Source organism: Rhynchophorus ferrugineus, unplaced genomic scaffold (assembly GCF_030347505.1).
Source record: "Rhynchophorus ferrugineus isolate W39M unplaced genomic scaffold, kcgeb_rfMv2 rfM4, whole genome shotgun sequence".
Lineage (NCBI taxonomy): Eukaryota > Metazoa > Arthropoda > Insecta > Coleoptera > Curculionidae > Rhynchophorus > Rhynchophorus ferrugineus.
The window spans coordinates 8,301,106-8,324,935 of record NW_027472583.1 but is presented as its reverse complement, the minus strand read 5'-3'; the positions used below and the strand labels follow the sequence as shown (position 1 = coordinate 8,324,935).

At 31.5% G+C, this 23,830-nt stretch overlaps 2 protein-coding genes across 4 annotated transcripts in view; one reads left to right on the top strand and one right to left on the bottom strand.

Annotated features, from left to right (window-relative positions):
• Positions 1-23,830, top strand: part of ITR (inotocin receptor) — a 225,125-nt gene that overhangs the window by 110,415 nt on the left and 90,880 nt on the right. The window lies entirely within an intron of this gene.
• Positions 18-9,891, bottom strand: LOC143196696 (putative glucosylceramidase 3). The gene is made up of 8 exons (XM_076404583.1): positions 9,302-9,891; positions 9,150-9,244; positions 7,358-7,541; positions 7,187-7,297; positions 6,989-7,136; positions 4,982-5,064; positions 189-466; positions 18-133 (listed from the first exon to the last, which is right to left on the bottom strand). Exons 1-8 carry the CDS (start codon positions 9,812-9,814, stop codon positions 34-36), a joined length of 1,512 nt encoding a protein of 503 aa, XP_076260698.1. The 5' UTR covers positions 9,815-9,891; the 3' UTR covers positions 18-33.

The window sequence follows — 23,830 nt, the reverse complement described above, 5'->3', positions numbered from 1 at the left end:
ACAATTAAAACACCTGGTTTTGTTATATTTTTATTAAGCTTTATACAGGAAAGTATTGACGGAATGTCCTGCAATGTTAATAACGCCGCTGACTCCTTCGATATCAATTTCAACAGTTATATCATTGGCGGATCTAGAACAAAAAAAAATGAATATAAAATATTAACGTTAATTATGACGGTTCTTACGCATTGCTGATGGTGACAACGATTTTGCCGTCAGGACGCTTGAAGACCATCGATTTGACTTTATCATTCGACGCGCTGGACACCACCCTCACTGAATCGGGTACCACAAATTTAGAAAAGTGCCCCATGACGTAGAACATTGGTTGTTTGTAAAACTCGCCAGAACTAGAGTTTACTATGATGGGAGCATCAACGTTGTTATCGATGTATGTTGGTCCACCGGACTCATCCAATGCCAGATTCCAATCTGTCCATCCAGTAACATTATAACTCAAATCCTAAAAAAAGTTATTTGCTAAGAATATATTCTACAACTCTTCTCATTACATTTTGGCATTGTTCGCTCATCAATTCAATATTTTTGGAAGTTAATTTGGTTTTTATTTTCTTCGTTGTCGAAACCATTAAAATGTTGATAATCTAGGTATATTTTTTTACAAAAAAGCCTCAAGAAGTTGATCTAAAGTACACAAAAGCTCCGCTAAAATATAAAGCAGATTATTTTAATTGGTGTTATGCTTGGCTAATCTTAAACAAATTATTCTGTAAGAGACTATTGAAAATTGGTTAACTTAAAATGATTAAAAATGTGTAGATCTTTAACGCAATAATTATTATTAGTATTTTTTAACTTGTCTATATTTAGTTATTTCATAACAGGTCAATTGAAAAGTCCCCGGCTTGACACATAGATGGCGCTACTGGAATTAAATCCATACGTTTTATAGTTAGCCCTAACCCTCAAAAGATGCGTGTATAAATTTGACAGCTGTCGGATCATTAGTTTGTGAATTATAGCATTTTGAGTGAAGCAACTTTTGTTATTTTGAGAAAAATGGATAAAAAGGAATTTCGCATATTGATAAGATATTGCGTTTTGATGAAAAAAAAAGCAGTTGATGCAAAAACTTGGTTTGATGCCGAGTTTCCGGCTACTTCCCCAGAAAAATCAACCATCAAGGATTGGTATGCTAAGTTTGGACGTGATGAAATGAGCACCGAAGGTGGTGAACTCGGGGAACGCCCAAAAGAGGTTGTTACCGACGAAAACATTAACAAAATTCACAAAATGATTTTGAATGACCGTAAATTGAAATTGAATCAAATAGCGGACACTCTAAACATATCAACTAACCGTGTACATCATATCATTCACGAATATCTGGGTATGAGAAAGCTCGGTGCAAAGTCGGTACCGCGCGAGCTCACTTTCGACCAAAAACAACGACGAGTTGATGATTCGGAGCAGTGTTTGAAGGTGATCAGGCGTAATAAACCCGAGTTTTTGCATCGATATGTAACAATGCATGAAACATGGCTCCATCATTTCACTCCGAGGTCCAATCGACAGTCATCCGAGTGGATTGCACACGATGAACCCGCTCCAAAGCGTGGGAAAACGCTGGCAAAGTTATGGCGTCTGTATTTTGGGATGCACATGGAATAATTTTCATTGAATACCTTGAAAAAGAAAGGACCGTCAAGAGCGACTATTACATAGCGTTATTGAACCGTTTGTAGGACGAAATCACCGAAAAAGGCTAGCATTAGAAGGAAAAGAAAGTGCTACTTCACCAAGACTATGCACCGTGTCACAAGGCATTGAAAGCGATGACAAAAATCCATGAATTGGGCTTCGAATTGCTTCCTCGTCCACCTTATTCTCCAAATCCAGCCCCCAGCGACCATTTCCTGTACTCAGATCTCTGTACAGAAATCTTCGTCAAGATCGGCGAAACTGTGGCCTATTTTGAAGCATAGAACAAATCGTACTACAAAAATGGTGTCGAAAAGTTGGAGGGTCGCTATAATCAGTGCATCACCCTTGAAGGGAATTATGTTGATTAAAAAAAAACTAATTTTGCCAAAAAATTGTGTTTTACTATGGTAGGCCAAGGACTTTTCAATTGACCTGTTAAGTGTCATATAGTATGTTTTAAAGATGCTGCTATTATATATTCAACAATCCCTTTTTTACTAGCTGTTGAAATATATATACGTTTATATGGCAGATATGGGGAAATGGAAAGGATTTTGTATATATCGTGAGTGTCCAGTATCATTAATTAAATATATGAATTATTATGATTCCTAGAATACTTAAGTACAAAAGTACAAAGGTACTCTTGATTTTCTAATCTTTTAAACAATTTCCACAATATGTAAATGTCTAAAAGCTGTTGATCCCTCAACTGCTAGGCTTTCTGACAGTTCTTTGAGAGTTTAAACTGGATTTTGGCCCAATAAGTTAAAATCGTTAATAATTTTCCTTGTGGGCAATAAGAATTTCTTATAACAACTATTATGTCATATGTTAAATATTTTATTCTATAATATCTTGTTTCGGTATATTTAGAGGGTTTTTTTATACTCTTACTGGGTCTTTGTGTGATGCTAAGGTTACCGTATTATCTGACATCAACGATCAAACAACAGTAGTAATGAATGTCGAAAATGTAATTTCAAGCTTCCTATCATTAGCTTATGTATATACCGAATAACTGGATAATGCGAATTAGCAAAATATTATTTTAGGCAGAAAAATCTTCTAATTTAACAATTAGGTTATCGTTGATCCAATTACGTGCAAGTACCTAACAAATAGTTTTATTACGAAAATTAACATTATTTCTTTAACATTTTATTAAATCTTTCCCTCAAGAAGTTCAGTTGCTTAGCATTCCATAATTTGAAAACCATAAAAATATTTTGTATACAGTTTTATATATTTATGTACCCCTTAGAAGAACAAATAATCCTAATATAAAGAAAAACATCTGAACTTAATTCATTTTCGATACCCATTTCAAATGAAGTAAAACATAAGTTAAATTTATGAAAAAAATTAGAAAAAAAAACTACTTCAATCAGAACAGCAATATTACTTAAGCTCTTCAAACAAAATGTTCAGATTTGAGATTTCCCAATATATTGTCAGAGTCACTAAAAACATTTACTACTAAAAAACATACGTCTAAAAAACTCGCGGTCAAAAAAACTTCGATAATGTCAAAAGGCACCAGAAATAGCATTAAATTTATCGATCGATTTTTTCAAGAGTTTGATCCTACTTTAATTTTGCATGGTACACTTAGAAAATTGGAAATACGATATTTGGTCGATCTAAAAGAAGTCGCGTGGGAGCTTGTAAAAAACGATATTCGTAAAATAAGTGACAAGAGAAAGATTCGTTAAATATTCCATATAAAAAATCAACAAAATTGGCGAACATTCATATTTTATACGAACAGGCATTTTGCAGTTTCTGTGAGACAAAAATCGAATTTTACCAGGTATAACGGTAAACCCTTTCCACTTTTCTCCGCTAAAGAAAACACGTTATTTATAATGGATAGTTAAAATGTGTTTATTCAAAATACTATCCACTAGATTATATACATAGATTCTATATTCCCCATCTTTCAGACTATTTATGGATGCTATTGCAGATGAACGATTTTTCCTTTGGGCTAAACTATTCGATTGTTTTCGAGTTTATGATGAGTTTTCACCTAATTACCACTGCAACACCGAATCTTAAAACGTTTTTGGTCCACCAGGATGTTCTTTGTCTTGAAGGTTAAACTCACCAGATACGGATTGCCAAAAACAGGCTTCACATGCTCAGCAGCAAAGTATGACTTTCATTAATGCCAATATATATATATATAGAAATTAGCTTAGTTGTTTAATATATTTATGTTTTTGGTGTTTGTTTATGTCTGATTAATTTATGACAACAAAAATATTCGAAACACATGTTACTTCGGAACATTTAGATAAGCTAATTCCTAAGATATCGATCCTGTAATAGTGTAAAAAAATTCGGTGTGAAACCAGGGGTATTTGAGACTTGCTAAGACACTTGCTATGAGGAGAGTGCAGACGCCAAGAACCAGATAGAATATGTTAACATTTCAAGTCCTTGAAAGACTTTCGATGTTGTAAATAAGCAGATATATATCCAGAAACTTATTGACTTCGGAAACCTATGGGAAATGTGAATCTCGTGGTATTTATTGGCGTATAGCTTTATAGAGACAAGAAAATCGCCATTGCAGAAGTCTTTCCGTCTCTAGAAATAATTACTAATCAGATTCGGAGAAAGAGAGTTAAGCCAGCTTACTTTCTGGGTACAAGATTCCCAAAGTAGATGCAATGGGGTTAGAATGCCATGTATTCATTTAATTAGACAGTCTTAACATAGTTTTTACTGAAGTCTTCTTGAACTTTCAAGAACATTTAAATGCCTACTCAAGGAAGCACATAGTTGGGGCCACTTGATAGTTGGAGATTCTCGTCACTAACCATTTATACCGGACTAATCTTTGTAATTTAAGTTTTATTATAAATAAAGTCATTTTGTCATAACTTTGCCAGTGTTTCTCTTATAAACGGGAGGGAAAAGGCGCGCAACAATGGATAAAAAAAAATTTCATGTTTTAATTTTGCACCGCTTCTTCAAGTGGATTCGCCACTTCACTCTGGAAACAAAACGATCGTCATTTGAGTGGACAGCAACTTACAGGTGATAGGTTTATTTTGAGGCAAGAGCAGCAAAAAAAATATTAGAGCAGCATTGGAATGATTGTGTGGCTCTTGACTGAGATTGCGTTGATGAATAACGCCAATTTTAAACAAAAAAAAACGCGTTTTCTTTGCTACGCACTGGACTTTTCAACCTATCTGTTATATATCTAAAGACGCAACAGACTGTTGTATGGGGCAAACAATGTATCACAAAAACTGTAAAGTAATTAGCGACACACCTGATAAAATGAATAAATACTTACGTCCAAAATATTATTTAGGTAGTTCATACCTCTCAACCAACTGCCCAACTCTACTGCATGGATGCCAAGTATTCTAATATATCCTACAAATAATTTAATATTATTGACTTAACACGCTTTTCCAGTCCAGTCCAATTCGTATTTTTATAATAACATTAATAGTAAGATATTTGAAATTATTAAAATATTTTCCATATAATTATAAATATTTAATAATTATAAGACTAAAATAACTATGATTTCCGTTATACTTTTAATATACATAGAATAAAATGATCTTTTAAAAATATTTTAAGAACCTGCTGTTAAAGAAAATCGTGATTTTATGCAGACATATAAAAAGCAACAAAACTTATTTTTCTGCTCCTATGTCTAGACCTAGACGACAAGGAAAACGCTGAATTACAAAAAAATCAACTTATATCAAATAAAAAACATTCAGAATATCTCGATGGGACGAAATTATGTTTTTTCTGTAACTTGAACGAATCCTCGAAGAAAAACAGATTAAACAAATGATTTCTCTAAATCAGATGTTACCAGTTTATATTTTTGTTATTGATTCGAATTTCTTTTTCACCTTGGTTTATCTGGCTTCAGCGTATGGGAGAACAGCGCATGAGAGCTTTTGTTTTTCTCTATTGCTAATCACAAACGTAAATTAAAAAACATATTCACACTCACATTCCTTGAAGACAGGTATCGAACCAGTAGGAAAATAGCATCATAATTAAAAATAAGTGTGACATTAAAGAAGCGCATTCAAAATGTCTAAATCATAGCTCAGTATTAAAATAATCAGACTGATGATCTATAATCTTTAATATTGACATTGGTATCAGCTTGATATTGATATTGATTTTGAAAAATGTGACATTACACCAATGAATTACACCATTACACCACCACCAAAAAAGCTCTGAGAAAATCACCTGTCATTCAATTTTTCCCCACTTCCGGAAGTTTTACACTTATAATATAACAGTCCCATTTAGAAAATTGCAAAATGTCATCGATAAAAAAAGAAAAATGCCTTTTCTAATAAAAAAAATCAACAGGAATAAATAATATTTCCAAATTTTCAAGCAACCTGTTTTATTTATAATCAATACTGAGTGTCAGATTATTATCAGATTTTTTCCAATGAAAATCTTTAGCAAGACAAAACATTCTTCTCATTCACAAAATTGGACTTAATGTACAAATTATTTATGCATCATCAATTGAAAAATTATATATATGATGCTTTGGTCAATGACATTTAACCAGTTTTCTGACAAAACCATTATTCTAACTGCTGAGATTTGTGAATGAAACACCGAACTAAGTGATTTTTACACGCCTTTTTGGCGACACTTCTGTTATTTCAAAATCTGGGTTATATTGCGGATGCATCAAGGCCTAAGCTTTTGTTGATTCACTAAATTTATGTTTGTTTTAGCGTTGTCGTGAAGTAAGGCCATACGTATTCTACTAACCCTGGCGGTATTTTTGGCCAGATTCGAGCAGCTTACAGAGAATACTTCCTTTAGGATTCTACCAAACCCTTCTTGACGTCAATGTGATTTTTGCGATCTTTGTACAAGCAGCAAAGCCACTGTGGAAAAAAATTGAGCTTCGCTTCCAAGTAATGCTGTTCGGCACAAAAATCTAAATACCGAAGTGGAAGAACAAGTTTATCACGATGGTTGGTCGTTCCCTACTTAAGTCCATGTGAATCTATATCAGCAAGATGTGATGGCAATGATGACTTGGAAGGTCTCGATTTTCTGGACATCTGGAAATAGGGGTCTACAGATTGTCCAAGAGACCATATGTTATTTGACAATAAATAACCTTTGTTCACGATGTAGTTTGACCGTGTCTTCGACCCTACCATCATAATCGATAAATGAAGTATCCCAAAGCATAAAAGGTCTTCTACTTTAATGAAAAAAACAATTGAGCATATTCGAAACAGGCAATCAATAAATTAAAATAAACTACAATGAACTAATTAAAACTTACCATTGCATGCCTCTGTACCAAGTATAAACAGATCCTTTTTGTCACTCTTTGCAAATTCTATGCTTGATGGAGGTATCAAAATATCACTGTACCAATGCAAACCTATTCCATCGATGTAATTTAAAGCATCATCGTCTGAAAGAACAAACTGATGCCTTAGGTTAGAACATTCAGTTTCAAATATTAACATCAACTAACCCAGTTGAGATAAGGAAGTACAGCTCTATTGTCGTCATGAGTAATGATTTTCAAGTCACTATAACTCGAATTTCTTATTGTAGGCCCTAAGAAGTCTTTTATCCAAGTCACCTATAAAAATAAGCCAAATATAAAAGACAGACCTTCGTAATATATCGAGGGTACATTTACCATTCGAGCTGCGGTATATTTTATATTGGGAATGTTGACAGAAAGAAAGCCATCGAAAGCCTCGTTCTGAGTGGTGAGTCCCCAAAAGGTTATATTATTTTCTTCATATGCCTTCAAAAATTTTATATGGTAATCTGCCCACCATTGAGAATATTCGTCTTTTAATTCTCCGCTAATAGTTATTCTGTAAAAAATAAGCTTACTAATTTGAGGTTTTTATGTATATATTTTGATCAGCTATATATATTGGTGAACATGCAAATAATCAATATATTGCTTTCATGGTTTTCAATTTAGTATTGAGTTATTTAGTGTGAAGAGACGCTAACGATAACTCAATATAAATTTAAGATGCTGGTCCTTTACATGCCAATTGTTGGAATTTGGCTTAATTCCAACACGTAGGAAGCTTAACAGCTCATGAATAACTATCTCCAAATGTATTCAAACGATTGGAAAGATCCAAAATGAGAAATTATGACTACATATTTTATAATATTAAATACGATGAAGGTGGCGTTGAAGGCAAACATATATGCGGACCATCGACTTTAAAATACTCATAATTAAAAGTTATAACTAAAAGTACATGAACATTTTTATATAGTAAATTCGACCGCATTTTCGAAGAACTTAAAAAATTGGTTCATTCTTGTATCCCAAAAATAAACTCAGAATCTGTATACCGTCTTAAAGAGTGGAAGAAGGTTTTTTTAATAAAGTACACTGTACTAATTTATTAGAATAAAGACTCAAAATTTCCAAATTTATTTTTAGGCCCTGTATTATCAATCACCTAGTAATGGATCTGAAGTATGTTTTTTAATTTACTGATTACAAATCCTATTTATTATCTTATTCTGATAAAATTTCGTTATCTATAAGGAACGTGACTTAATTTTTATATATGACATATATATAAGACATATGGGTAATGTAATTTTTTCTGTGTAAATTTTAGTCGTTAAATACAAAAACTGCAATAGAGAAATGAAGAGCTTGTCAACTATATCGACATTTCAAAACCAATAGTAACTTATACGTTTCTCTTCATGAAGTATGTTTATCAAAAATGTTTCCAGCAATTAATGGCAAGAGTATTCAAGCATAATTCTTTTTAAACCCGGAGCGGATTTTTTCTTCTTATTTAACTCTAGTTGAAAAGGGACAGAGTACTGTCTGATACATCAGAATATATACGATTTGAATTGGTGTTGGTCGATCCTGTTGTCAAGTACCCACAAAACGTTAGTGATAGTAATTAGAGGTAACAAACTGGCAAACGTTGTAAAAGAACATTTTAAGTTATTGTATCAACATTGTGATATACTAACGGCATAAATGTTGAGGACATGCATTGACTGTTTTATTGGGTTGGCATAGCTTAGAACATAGTTACTCTTTGTGCTATTCCACACATTGACCTCAAATAACCCCACCAAAAGCTCAGGTGGTGTAAACCGAAGCGAGAGAGAACACAGTCAAGGGATATATCTTGGCGTAATTAAATTTCGGGGATTAAATGACATGTGGCACTGTCTTATTGAAACCATATATCGTCCACATAAGTATCATCATATTTTAGCAGAAATAACTAGAAATCAGTATCATTGTGTCGTAATTTTCGCTTATTTTCCATAAAATAAGGTACATTTGCTTCTTCAACAAACCCATGTGTGTTTCATAAACACCAAATGCTGCAATTTTAATATTTAATGAATTCAACCTGTTCATCAATAAAAAATAATCAAATTGACAAGATGTTTTCTTATCTCTACACTTGATGACTTACGAATTGCTTGTTTTTGTTGAGGCAGGAGATGACCAAGGTGAAGCAAATAATCGAATATTACTATTAAATCCCAATGCTTTCTGTATAACTGGGATCTGCGAAAGAAAAAAGCCATTTATTATTATGACTTTCAGTCAATATCAGACACTGACCTTGTAGCTGTAATCTTCAGACTGTAACTCAAACGTATCCAAGTCATCATCGGAATATGTATAGGGCCTTGTGGAGAAATCCGTCCCTCCAATAGGAACTCGTCCTAAATTATATTGTATCCCGTTTTGTCCGAAATAACTATACAACAATTCTTGCTGTACATCATCAGGCAAGGAAAGCAAATTTATTCCGAAGGAATCGGTGAAAGCACCACCGAAACCGATTATAGTTTGAAGCGTATCCGAGACATTTCCCACTGTTATTGTCACTGTAGCCGAAGAACTAGATTTCGTTGGAAAAGATCCTGTGACTGATGAGAATCCGGGACTAGATTTGCTGGTAGAATAAAGCTGATAGTGTCCGGATAAAAGCGTTTCCAAGGGAGGGACTATATCACAGTACGTTGAATTACATACACAAACTCTTCCATATTCCGTTTCTCGTACATTACACTCATACTGTCCATAAATCAGAGACGGTATTATAAACAAAATCGCATAAAACAACAGCATTGTAATTGTCCGCCTACCGCATTGACCTTAAGCTGATACACCAGAACACTATCTAAGAAATATGTTCACTCATATATTTAAAATATCAATGAAAGAATATCAATACGTGGGTAATTATTTGAAATATTCAGTGCGTTAAACGACAACCGACGTTATCTTTTTTTTATTATTTTCATCATCACTAAGTTTATTAATACTTATAACAATATTAATATTAGTTCATAATACAAATAACTTTCATAATAACATAATAAATAACTCAACATAGTAATCTCCATTTCAATGAACAACTCTCTCAATATTGCTCTAAAAGTAATATTCAATATTTGTATGATTTGGTATGATATTCCGTAGGTTTTTGAAATAAATTAATACAAATATTTATTTTTAAAGTAAAAGTTTTTCAACTGACAGAGAAGCTAAGATTTAAAAGAGATTAAAAACGATAACTCTTTTGAATTCACTCAATTCTCGAGACTAATACTTATAAACGAGAAAAAGAACTAACAGATCTTGGATTGTCGGTTATCTAATGCACTATTTGGAAGAAAGTATAGATCAGCAAGTCCCGTGTCAGATTAACAAAGATAGATTGAAGATGCTGTGCATTACAATAGCTCAATTTTTCACACGTATACTATTACTATTAATATTGTGTAGCAAACAATTCCATGGAAGATATAACATATAAATTTAGATTTCATTTCAAAAGGATATGAAAGAAATTTTGTTCCTCTATCACTCCCAAACTGATTAAAAAAATTCATTGTGATCATTATTATGATCTTCTGGGCAAATTGTATGCAAATATTCGCGTAAATTTAATTTCAAAATAATATTTCCAGAAGATAAATAGTATTTATCTTGAAATTAACATGCTACATAGTATATCACTGGCAATAATAGATCAGATTAATCAAGTTATCGGTAACTTCATCTGCATTTTCGAAAATTTTATTATACACTATTATGCCTATAAATTGGTTTCAAAGGATTTTTTTATTTGAAATTTTATTGTGAAAATGGATACAATGTATTTTATTCAAAGTATTGAAATTTGCAAATATTACTCTCAGGCTATTCCCATCTTGAAAGATTGATGTATCTCTTGAGGCTGTCAATAAATCGACCGATTTTTGAGTATCATCATAAGAAGTCAAGTGACGATCAAATAGGTCACAGCTCATATGTCGGAACAAGTAGGAATCAAAAGGAGCAAAGTCTGGAGAATACGGCGGGCGGGGTGGCACATCATATAACATTGTCGTGCGTGTGCTCGTATTCCCGTCATTTTTCGTGCAGTTCTCCGCTCAAACCATTGATGGTTTTCGACAAGTGATTGTAAGCCACCACCACATTCAAAACGCGAAAACCAATATTCACATGGCGAAATTAATAGAGCATGGATACAGCTATCGATGATCCTTAGCCGTTTTTTTAATCAAATTGAGGTAAAACTTCCCACCAATCCGATCTACTCGGTACAAATTCACATTTGGTACGCAAAGGAAACAAGTTTTAATTAACCTTTACAACAAAATAACATATACTAAGATATTGAGGCCTGAAGTCTATTAGTGGGGATTCGACATAAAGTTGGTTAGAAATGTACTTGATGCCATTAATACAGAATAACTCCATGTGTTGTAAATCCCTTAAAATTAATTGATGATTGTAATGAAGAATAATATTAATCATATAAGGTAAGCCTACCATTTACCTTTCTACAGGTTGTTAAGGATTAGTTAAAACTCGACCTGTGCATTTTTAGGAGAATTTCCCAACTATAGCGTTACACATAATCACATAATTGTCCAATAAAATGTAAGTACACTGATAAGTGGCAAAACCGCATTAATACTACATTTCTTTATCAATACTTATCAAACTTAAAAACAAATGATGAGTGGCACATGTCGATAACAATGCGTACTCAAGAACAAATTCAGTTGTATTTTTTAATCAGAAATAACACTTGTTAGATTATAGACATATGCTATTATTCTAAACTGAATGAGATTGTTTAAAAAATTTATTTCCAAAATATTTTGTGGTATTTCCAATTCATAAGTAGCAATTAACGTAATGATGGAGGTTGTTGAGTTTTTAAAGAAATCAGCAAATATTTAATATGCTACATGATGTCATTCTAATTAAATCAACCCAAACCAGTACGACTTAGTTAAATTCAACAAATGGTTAATATCTTTTCTTAAATTAATTACAACTTATATTAGATATGCTTGCGCTATGATATGAAAGAGATATGAGATCTGAAAAGCGAGTGTAGGGTTAACATATCAGTGTATATTTCCCAAAATGGTTAATAAATGTATAAAAAATTGTTGAGTATGATTGCCATCACCTACTATTATTTGCGAGTCTCCTCATTTTTTTAAAATTTTTTCGATAAACTTTCTATTGATAAGTCCTGATCTAAGAAAATACCACAAAATTACTCGAAAATCATAGTGATGTTTTCTCAAATTATCATGATGTTTTCATGAACTGTCAGCAAGTGACTTTATTCGAACGTTATGAGTGGTTTGAGCAAGAATATAAGATGTCATCTCGACATCAAGCAACTCTTTTACATTTTATAATCAATAATTTCACTATTTCCTTATACACATTTGAAATATATATATATATATATATATATATATATATATATATATATATATATATATATATATATATATATATATATATATATATATAGTATCAACATTATAACTATAAAATATGTATCAGCTCCTTTTTACCTACCCTATAAAAATATTGCACTAGTTTCTTGTAGAATTTCAGACTAGAAATTAGTCCTTAATCCCCATGATATTAAGGTTTATGTCAATTCTTGGTATTCATAGAATAGGCTCCATAATTAACTCCATCAAGTCCTACAATATGAAGAGTAAATTGCCTATTATAGGCAGGTATCCTTCGATTATGTCGTGCCAATAATACGTGATATGTTCACATAATAATATTATGTAATATACGTGATATAACGCTCTTGTAACTTAGCCTAAGTTTGTACTGGTATTATAAGAATAATTATCGAAAGCCTCGATATAATGATATTTGTACCTAATATATGAAAACCTCTCAATTCGAAGTCACTCACTTATTAATTAGATATTAACCCACGCGATTTTTGTAGATATCTGTCACTCAGATGACCTGTCTTTTTTCAATTTTGTGATTTAAATCAGCTGCAAAAGCAATCAAAAAAAGGTCCCCGAATTTAAATCTCTGAAGAAATATATATTTTCGAAAAACGTTTTTTGATTAACATTTTTCGTACTTTTATTTAAATCATTTCCTAATTAAATATTGCAATCAGGACTAAAATCCATCTTGTTCAGACGCTTCTTCATCTTACCAATGCTTTTGTATGGTTCTATCAACACTGTAACAGCCTGACATCTGCAAATTCTACATATTTCTTTAATATCGTATTAGAAATTAAATGCACAGTTAAAAAGCAAATCCAGAGACGCAGATTGCGATAATTTGTACATGTCTGTCAAATGAAAGGTGAACGAGATCATCACAGGAAAAAGATCATGGAGAATATTCAGATATATTTGGATACGTTTTTATTACTGTTGAATAGGATGTTTTCACACAACTCTGAACAGGATTTAAATATGTTACATGCATGTTATACAATCGTGTCTTTTTAGTAAATTATTTTTTAATTTTCAGCTTATATCATATAAATCAGTCGACAATATTTTCAAACTTAAGTCAGTTGTTGACTATTTTTTACATCAAATAAATTTTTTGAAAAATTTGCAATAATTCAATCATCTACCTAACATTTATTTAAACAGTACAAAAAGCCTTTGTATTTTTCTTCCCCATGACAATCATAAAATGTGAAATGTTCAATGCGTTTGAATTTAAAAAAACATTTCATACATAGGTTAAGGAGATACAACATTTTTCGTTTCTTATTACCCTTCTTATTATTATTTAGATTGGTGTTCATATAGAAAATAAGTTCATAATATAATTTTTTTATATATATTTGAACATTTTAAATAATTCAGCTGATACTTTATTTATCGAAAACCATACAATTAAAAAAGTTATAATTAAATATACTACTACAAATTATAGACAGTATGGAAGGTATCCAGCCATACATCAATCGTGAAAGAGTTTAGATTTTTTTGCCATCAGAGGACGCGACTCTCATCAAATATGTATACCGGGATATTTAAAATATAATAACGGTAAATATAAAAGCACAATAAAAGTAACAAGATAGCTTTTATTTAAATGTAATCTGTTTAACTGTACAAATAATAATATATATTTCGAAAATACATACAATACGTAAATACAACAACAATTCTAGTGATAACTGATTTCAAAGCCATTTTGAACAAATTCTGTTATCATTTGTCACTGCTGCTGAAGTGCCTCAAGTGTTTCTTAAAAAAAGCTGTAATTGAAATTATGTAACTGCAGTTCAATGTTTAAAGCTTTTAAAAATTATATTTGTACTTACTTGTTTCTTTGAGAATACATTTTTACTAATTTAAGACAGAGTGACTTCTGCTTGTATCCATAATTTTATTTAAAATTGGTAAGCAAAAAAATCTGTAAATAAACACATCGTATGTATTTAAAATCAATTTTACATAGTTAACGTAACGGATTTAAGGATTTAATATTGAAATTATAAATAGGAACTACATCTTTGTTAGACAATGGTTTTCCACATTTGGTTTTATAGTCAGCATATCTAAAATACAAAGTACAATTCTTTTGAGCCTGTGTCCTGTTCTGGTGGTATCCAAAAGTTGCAATATTTCAATATTCGTATGAGAATGGAGTCTTTCCTCATGCCCCCTTGCAATTCTCTTGATTTCTTGACTGACTGTGGGTATCTGAATGTCTCGATGTAGGTAATCAGTCCTATAGTATTTGGGTGCACCCATAATACCTCTCAGGACTTTGTTCTGAAAAATGTGTATTTTATTTATGTTACTCTTTGCAGAACATCCCCATAATTGAATTCCGTATATCCATATAGGTTTCAGTATTTGCTTATATAATAACAATTTATTATGTACTAATAATTGTGATTTTCTTCCAATTAGCCAGTACATTTTCCCATATTTCAATTCCAGTTCTTTTCTTTTCTTCTTTATATGTTCCTTCCATCGAAGTTTTGCATCGAGATTCATTCCAAGATATTTAGCGTTGTTGCTATATGGAATGATAGTGTTGTTTAATGTTATTGGTGTTTGTACAGTCTGTTTATAGGTAAACTGCACATATCAGATATACTTTCATTAATTCTTATTTTCCAAACTTGTGTTCAATTATTTATATTGTCACTTGCCTGTTTTAATTTTTGTGAGGCTTCGTCTCCGACAGCTATAATTACAGTACCATCAGCAAATGTAGCCATCGTAATATTTTCCATTTGTGGTATATCACTAGTGTAGAGTAGATAAAGCATTGGTCCCAGTATACTTTCTTGTGGTACAAGCTTCTGCTTTAGCTTCTGTGGACCTGGTCAATCGTTGAGTGCTTATTAATAAACCCAAACTGGTGTGTTGGTATTAGGTTTTTTATCTCTATGATCGGTTTCATTCTTTTCAACAGGAATTTTTCAAAAACCTTAAATATTACTGGCAGCAGTTATATAGGTCTATAGGCTTTTATTTCGTTTGGTATCTTCCCAGGTTTTGGGATCGTTATAATTTCCGCCATCTTCCAAATGTCTGGGACATGTTTTAATCTAAATGCTTTATCGATCAAGTTGGTGAGTTTTATACTTCCCTTTCATGGTAGTTTTTACAGTAATTCTCCTGTTATGAAATCGTAGCCCGGCGATTTCCTGGGGTATTAAACATAAATTGTCCAAATTACAATTATAAACTTAGAGGTAACTACCGAGACTAAATATCTGCATTCTAAATACCGCCATGACATATTACAGACCCTCATAACTCGAAATTACCTAACAAAACGGCTACTTAATTAACATTTATTGTTATGAGCCCACGACTATCTAACTTTAATAGGGTTGAACTTAAATTCAATTTTCCGCCGTAGAGTCCACGAAAATGGAATTAATGGTAGAAAGAAACGGTCCGCTATCTGGATCAAATAATATGTAAATATAATTCTAATTAATTAGTGCTCGGTCCAAAGATCGACCGATTTATCTTCGGCCAAAATGTTATTTAACTCTCCTCTGTTGCTAAGAGCTTAGTAATATATCTCAATAAATTTAAATTAATTAAACATATATTTAGATTAATAGTCTCATTAATTCAATTAAAACCAAAACGTACATTAATTCGGATTTCACGTACTGGGCCGATAAAAAAACGCGTACGGATTTTCTTAAAAATAAACTAAGAAAAATTGAGTTCCTGGATTTTGAACGCGATTAGTTATTGCTAAAACAACATAGCTCGACTTTTAGACAACCCGAGACGTTATAATGAATTAATTAGCTCTAATGTATAACTTGGGAAGGCTTTTTAGGAAATATATACGGCAATTCAAGAAAATATATACTTAAAGATCTTTCTATCACCTATAATATAATCAACTATAACTATTCTGGCTTTAGAGTTTTTAATGCAGTTTTTAGTCACCTCACAATCCTGGAATTTCTAGTAACGGCTTAACGTGGTCTCTAACCACAATGCTCAGTATCAAGCTTACCGACTGACGAGTGATGAACTATAGATACCCTCTCAGAAGGCATCCTATTCATTGCCAGTGTTTGTACTATCACTTACGAATAACCATATTTACAAAAAATCATAAACATTATACTCTATTAGCTGATCTATTAGCTGACATAAAATTATATTAACAAAGTATTTAGTAAATCACACAAAAGAAGTTGCAGGAAATTAACTTGGATAAATCCAAGCACTTGTCCATCTCAAACTCAACATGGTCGTTATTTGAGCCCGCTATCAATAACTTTTTTAATTAAGCGATCATATGCTATAAAAATGTCAATGGTGCTGCGTTTGAATATCCTGAGAATTTTACTAGCACACGTTTCCATCTAAGAGTATTATATTCAGGTGCTTTTACCTATTCAGAAACATTAAAAATTGGGTAGTAGAAAATAATAATAGATCCGACCTTCTGATCTATCAGACCCAGATTGAAATATTTAAACTAGTTTCTTCAGCTTTAGGTAAATTAGAAGAAACTTGAAATAATGCCTGTAAGTAGCAGGAGCAATAGTACAAGTTAAAAAGAGGATGATTTTGTTGTTTTTGCCAACAGGCACAGTGGCCAACCACAGACATTAAAAATTTGGTTAGAGTTAGTTAGTTTTCTAGACGACAAAATCAAATTCTTACCGTCCTTGAATGCTATCCAAATATAAAATGTTGTTATACAATATAACCCAAATTTCTTCTGAACCTGTAGGTAGATATTTTTTAGCAGAATTCTTTTTCATGTCCCAATAAAAGAATATTTGTGTGATACACACCTGTCTAACATCTGATATATACAGCTTCAACTTATAGACCAAGTTATGCCAGCAATTCAAAATACAGAAATATTTGTAAATATTCGCCGGAGTAATAACTTTATAACTTAAAAATTACTTAATCGAAACACTGTGGTCATTTTTCCATTATTTCGAAAATAACATGAGTATACCCATCATATTAAATTAAAGTAATAAATTATTAAAAGTTTTCTCATTTGTACCAAAAATAATCTTCATAAAGTGACCGCTTATTCATTCGGTTCGAAAATTGATTTAAAATATTCATGCCAGTCCAACAGAAATGAATGTTTAATGCGCTTTTGAACAATTATAATCAAAAGGGTCTTGTTTATAAAGATTTAATAAACGTATTCAGAAATTTTAAACTTAGAGTTCTTATACATATACAAGGGATACATGGAATGGACAAAATAATATGACACCTGACATATAAACAATAACAGGTCAACTGAAAAGTCCTCGGCCTGACACATAGATGGCGCTACTATAATTAAATTCATATTTTTTTAATTAACCCTAAAACTCAAAAGATGCGTGTATAAATGAAAGCTGTCGGATCATTTTGAGTGTAGCAACTTTTGTTATTGTGAAAAAATGGATAAAAAGGAATTTCGCGTGTTGATAAAATATTGCTTTTTGAAGGGAAAAATACAGTTGAAGCAAAAACTTGCCTTGATGCCGAATTTTCGGATACTGCCCCACGATAATCAACTATCAACGATTGGTACGCTAAGTTTAGACGTGGTGAAATGAGCACCGAAGACGGTGAACGCAGTTGTTACTGAAGAAAACATTTAAAAAACACAAAATAATTTTGAATGACTGTAAATTGAAATCATCGAAAATTGCGTCAGTGGTAGCGGGACTTTTGCCTCACGTTGTAAAACGATAGTGCTGCTCAAATTATAACAGAACCTCATCAATGCTTGACTGTAGGAAGCAATCAGTCCGGATATGAACGATAATTCATTGGGCCATACCAGTTTGTTATCATGTGCGTTCAAGTGTTCAAACTTTATGATCGTTGCATAATTTCTTTCGAGGCCTAGGGCTTCACAATTGCTAAAATTCAAGCTTTATGTAACTCCCATCGTGCCGTTTTTCTTGAAACAGCCTTAGTCAAGTGAGTGTTGGTAATTATGGTGCAGCGATAATTTTTTGTTATCTGGTCACAATCCTTCTCAGTATCAGTCGGTCTGTGTCAGTTAACTTTGGATTTCGTCTACTATTCCTCTTTGTCGATGGTGTTTTACCATTTTCTGGGTACGATCCCATTATTGTGTATACTATAGCTCCTTATATAACTTAGCTGTTTTAGTAATAGACCAGTTAACGTAATAACTTCGTAATATAACTAACATGCAGCAAGTTGCACAAAGTAGTATTTATATTATTTTGTTTATATTTTAAAGTTGTTTATCCTGTGTAATTATGCATAATTAAAGTAATGCCCATAGAAGACACTATATATTAAAAGTGTGAAATATGCTACACAGACCGGAGAGTTAGACTAATTAATTAAAGCATTAATTTCTCTGGAAGTCGACGAGGTAACAAATTAAGACTCTTCTGTCTCTCTAGACAATTTAAAAGCATCCGATCAAATTGCACCACATGAGGAAACTTATCAAGCTTCCTTAGAAACCATTAAAATTACAATCAAGAATCCTTAAATTTTAAAAAGGTAGCATATAAACTCAGTCAACTTAAAATTCAATAGGCTTTTATCTGGATTTAATTATTCCTTCAAACCCAATTATATTTTATCAATTATTAATCACTTGCTTAATTGAACAGTAAATCAGTAAATTCAATAGTTTTATTTATCAATAAATAACTACATCCTCACATATACAGGCAGACTGGATATTCTTATTTACTTGAAAGTAATTTCTTTTCTTGCGAAAAGGTATGTCTACCTGGCAACTGACCCTAATCAACCTTCAGCGTCGGGCCCTATTACTATCGCTCTTTGTCAAAATTCACCAAACAGCTCGTTGTCTAACTTGTCTCGATTGAAATTCGAGATAGTTCTTTACAGTAGGTAACAGACCAAAATGACATTGATCTCGATTTTGATTTATATGCTTAGGTGGAGTTATAAAAAAGCTAGTGTAGGGTGATATATATTTTTAAAAAGATAAATCGCAAAGAATTCGTGCTAAGAACTCTTCCTTTGAACGTAAATTAAAATCATGAAAAATACATTTGTCGTCGACACGAAGATAGCGTCAGAGTGTCCTGATTCTAGTGATTGGCGATGTCCTTTTCACTCAAGTAAGTCATTCACTAACTCAGTTTGGTTTGGTGTTTCTGTCAAATTATCATCTTGTTAGTAAAATAGTGTAATACAGTATTAGATATAAAAAATAATTCCTTAAGGGTTTATTTTTACGGGGCTTGTTTCAATCGATTACTAAAATTTAATTTAAAATAAAATGGATGAAAAATATTAATGAAATATAAATAACAGCTCTAGGAATTTACAATTGGTGTATCATATACACATTTATTATGATTATAATTTACCCTCTTCCTCAGACCCTCCCGTAAGCTCGTTCATGACGAATGTTATTTTTCTTTTATCAAAACCAATGTTTCAAAATATTTATCTGATCTTGAATAATAGACAAAAGTCTGTGGAATGAAATAGGAATAGAAAAAGTACAGTATTCAATCAAATAATAATATAGATGTGGATCTATTGGCGCGTCTTGATGATCCATGACAAATTTGATTTGTTTTCAATTATATTTAAAATATCATTACAAATATTTTTGATTCGCATGAAAATTTCAAAATATAACATTAGTATTTCACATAGTATATCTCTATTTTTCTTGGCTGTCGTTTAATAGTTTTAATAGGCAAATAAAGCTCATTAAACAGATCTAGAGTATCTTTATAGGGCATAATTTTTAAGATATTCTGATACTGTCTTAATGGATGAAGTAAGTTAATAAGTAATGAGAAGAATTTGTAAAATATGAAGCTGGAACTTACGAGAGCTGGCGAGTAAGGAAAGGAAACTAAAGATAGAATTAGAACAGATTGGGTTAAATAAATATGTCAGTGTGCATGTACTTCTATAACTGAAACAAAAATAAGGAGTTTGGCCTTTATAAAGTTATTTATTGAAATTATGAGAAGTAAGATAAAAGAATAAGAGCAGCGGCAGGAGTAGGCTGAATTCGAAAGAATATTACTAAGAAAAATGAAAAAGAAACATGGAACAGAAAATAAAATAATACTATATACTCGAGGTCAAAGGTCAATTAAGTAACGTTCTGGAAGGATCTAACACAGATAACTGATGAAGTTGAAGGAATACACACTGGTTATACATTCTAGAAGAACGAAGAGAACGAAACTGCGAAGAGAGCTATGACTACTATAAGAAAAAATATCAACTTAACGAGGTGGTATCGTGGAAGGTAACCTCAACGTCAAGAGTAGAAAGAATAGGCAGTTCTGGTCAAACACCAGGTATTGCTAATATACTTCCAATCAACAACCCAAATTTGCATTGCTCATGTGTTCTAATTCAAGAATTTAGAAATAACATCTAATAAATAATTAATTTTTTAATATTGAATGAACACTCATTTGCATTCAGTTGCCATATATAGCCATTGTTGGGCCAATGATCAAGATCAGCGAAAAACTTTATTTCATTATTTCAACGGTTTAAAGTGAAGTTGGATACCGCCACAGCTCAATATCTATAACTTTGAAGTATTCTGAATGTGTTGCTTGAGGTAAGTTAAATGCGGTTAAATGGCAATTAAATATGCTTGTCAAAAGAAAAATTAGTAAATTATTCACAAAATTCTGTATTTAACTAAAACTTCTGGATGAAAGATAGAATGTGCAGCTTCAAAATGTTACGAAAGATGATATGGATTAAGATAATAAGGAGTGACATTAAAAATAGAAGTTCGCCAGTATCCGAGACCAGAATAGTTAATTAACCCTTGAAAAATACCAAAATCTAGAGAAGTATGAAGGTCCAGCTTTATTAATAGTAGCGTATTGGTGTCATTATTATAAACTAATCATTTTTAAATGGTTATAATGATGTTTCAAATATTAAAATCTAAAATATAAAAAATAAGCTTTTATGAGTGTTAGTTGATTTCCAAATCATGTTATTGTGAAAGAAAAAATATCATTAAACAATATATTATTAATTATCTTATATTATTTAACATAAAAATATATGTTATGCTACCTGAATGGGTTTCTTTTTTATCGCCGTTCAACTAGTCGAATCTTGTTTCCTTAAATAAATCAGTTTTTAAGTAAAATAATAATTTTTGATTAATACACTTCAATTAAACAATCAATTAAACATTATTATTGAAACTTGTACTAATTAATTACAAGCGTTTTTTATTATATCAGTATGTTTCAGTTTATATATAGCAAGTTATTATAACATCGAAACATAATAAACCCCAACCGACTACTCCACAAAAATGTAATACCGAATTTATGCTAATTAACATCAGAGCATTTTATTCCCATCGGTCTTTCTGTTGGAGGCACTCTTATTTTTCGACGTAAATTTTTAACAAGAAACGGATATTTAATTCCCCGGCATGGCAGGAAAAAAATCTCCCATAATGGACTCCAGCTTATTGAATTAGAACTCGACAAAATGGTGAATATATTTTTGTATATTTATTACAACGAAAACCGTGTGGATATCGTTTCCAATGACCTTGATAATATAATGTTATTTAGTAAGTTGCTTTAAATATTTTCTGACCCATTAAATGTTAAGAACTGAGTAATAACATGTCCCATACAATGCCCTGTTGCCTCTTCAAATATATAACGCATGGCCTGAAAAGTCGCGTAGGTGCCAAAGAAAACGCGTTTTTTTTATTCAGAATTGGCTGTATTCATCAACGTATATCTCCATCAAAAGCCACACAATCGTTCTAGCGTCACTCTAATATTTCAAGTTAACTTTTGTAGAACGATTTATCTTTTGCCTCAAAATAGGCCTGTCACCAGTTGCTATCCAATCAGATGATTTTATTCCAGAGTGAAGTGATGAATCCACGTTTCATCCATTGTAACATATCATGGTTAAACATGACCAAAGATTGTTCTGATTGCCATGACTTAACACCTCCAGATTTTGGTTGGTGTATTGTGCATTTACTAGTCTAATACTAGTCTAATAGTTTAATAGTCTAGAACGAATGGATTATATATATATATATAAAATAAAGATAAATAGATATAAATAATAACTACCTTTAGTATTATTTTTGCCAGAATTGTATATTATTTCTCAATCATTGTACCAATCAATCTCAATATTATTTATATTATAAATATATATATATATATATATATATATATATATATATATATATATATATATATATGACTTAACACCTCCAGATTTTGGTTGGTGTATTGTGCATTTACTAGTCTAATACTAGTCTAATAGTTTAACAGTCTGAAACGAATGGATAATATATATAAAAATATAGATAGAGAGGTATAGATAATGGACCTTTAGTATTATTTTTGCCAGAATTGTATATTATTTCTCAATCATTGTACCAATCACTCTTAATATTATTAGGCAACAAAAATTATTTTCTTCTCCGCATCTTGTTATCGTCTTAAAATTTGTAGCGATTTCGGGGTGATATTTTGTTTATTCTGATGTTGATTCATATTTGGTGTTACTGAAGATGTTTTGTCACAAAACTGGTAGCTACCGCTTTCATTTTAAACCAAATTGATGCTATTTTGATTTTATAACTTTTAAAAATGTAACTTCACTTCAGATGTCTTTCATGTCAACTGCATTTACCTTTGTTCTTCCATTCTGTAAACCCAATGTATGTAAACCTGTTAAAGTATGTTAAGAATAACACAACAATTTAATCGTTATTTGTACGTACGTTTAGTTTTAATTATCACTACCTGATAAAATATAAATATTGTAGATTTTGTTGTTGTTTTCACTAACAAAACAACATAACGTCATTAAATGTCTTTCTTAATATTAATGACCCAACAGCCTCTTGCACTTTTTAGGGTCGGGGTTAGATTTCCTTATAATTTTTTTAACAGTCTAATAATATACAAGAAAGGCTTGCATTAAACAAGCGCTAGACTAACCATTTTTTTGTGTTTTGGTGTAGTCATATTGAATCCTCTTTTCATCTCCAGTAACAATATGACCAAAAAACTCCTTTTTATGCCATCAATACCGTTACTGATATGTTAAAGACATGTCATCAAGACATGTCCATCTTTTTAAACTCTTTCCAATGATTTTATTAAAGGGTTATTTTAAGTTTTTGCTGTACTTGGTAACTGCAATTCCTAATCTTCACACTTTTTTACTGCTTTACACTTTATCTTCCACACCTAAATTACCTGGTTTGAACTTCTGGAACAATTTTCTCATATTCCTTCACTAGTAGATTTACTCTTGATATCACATCAGTTATATAACGCTGTCT

What these genes read in the sequence shown, in the direction of transcription:
- LOC143196696 (XM_076404583.1), bottom strand. Translation starts at nt 9,814, where the DNA reads ATGCTGTTGTTTTATGCGATTTTGTTTATAATACCGTCTCTGATTTAT. An exon ending in AATATACCGCAGCTCGAATG is followed by an intron (nt 7,298 to 7,357) that starts GTAAATGTACCC and finishes TTATTTTTATAG; the next exon opens with GTGACTTGGATAAAAGACTT. An exon ending in GTTGTCACCATCAGCAATGC is followed by an intron (nt 134 to 188) that starts GTAAGAACCGTC and finishes TTTTTGTTCTAG; the next exon opens with ATCCGCCAATGATATAACTG.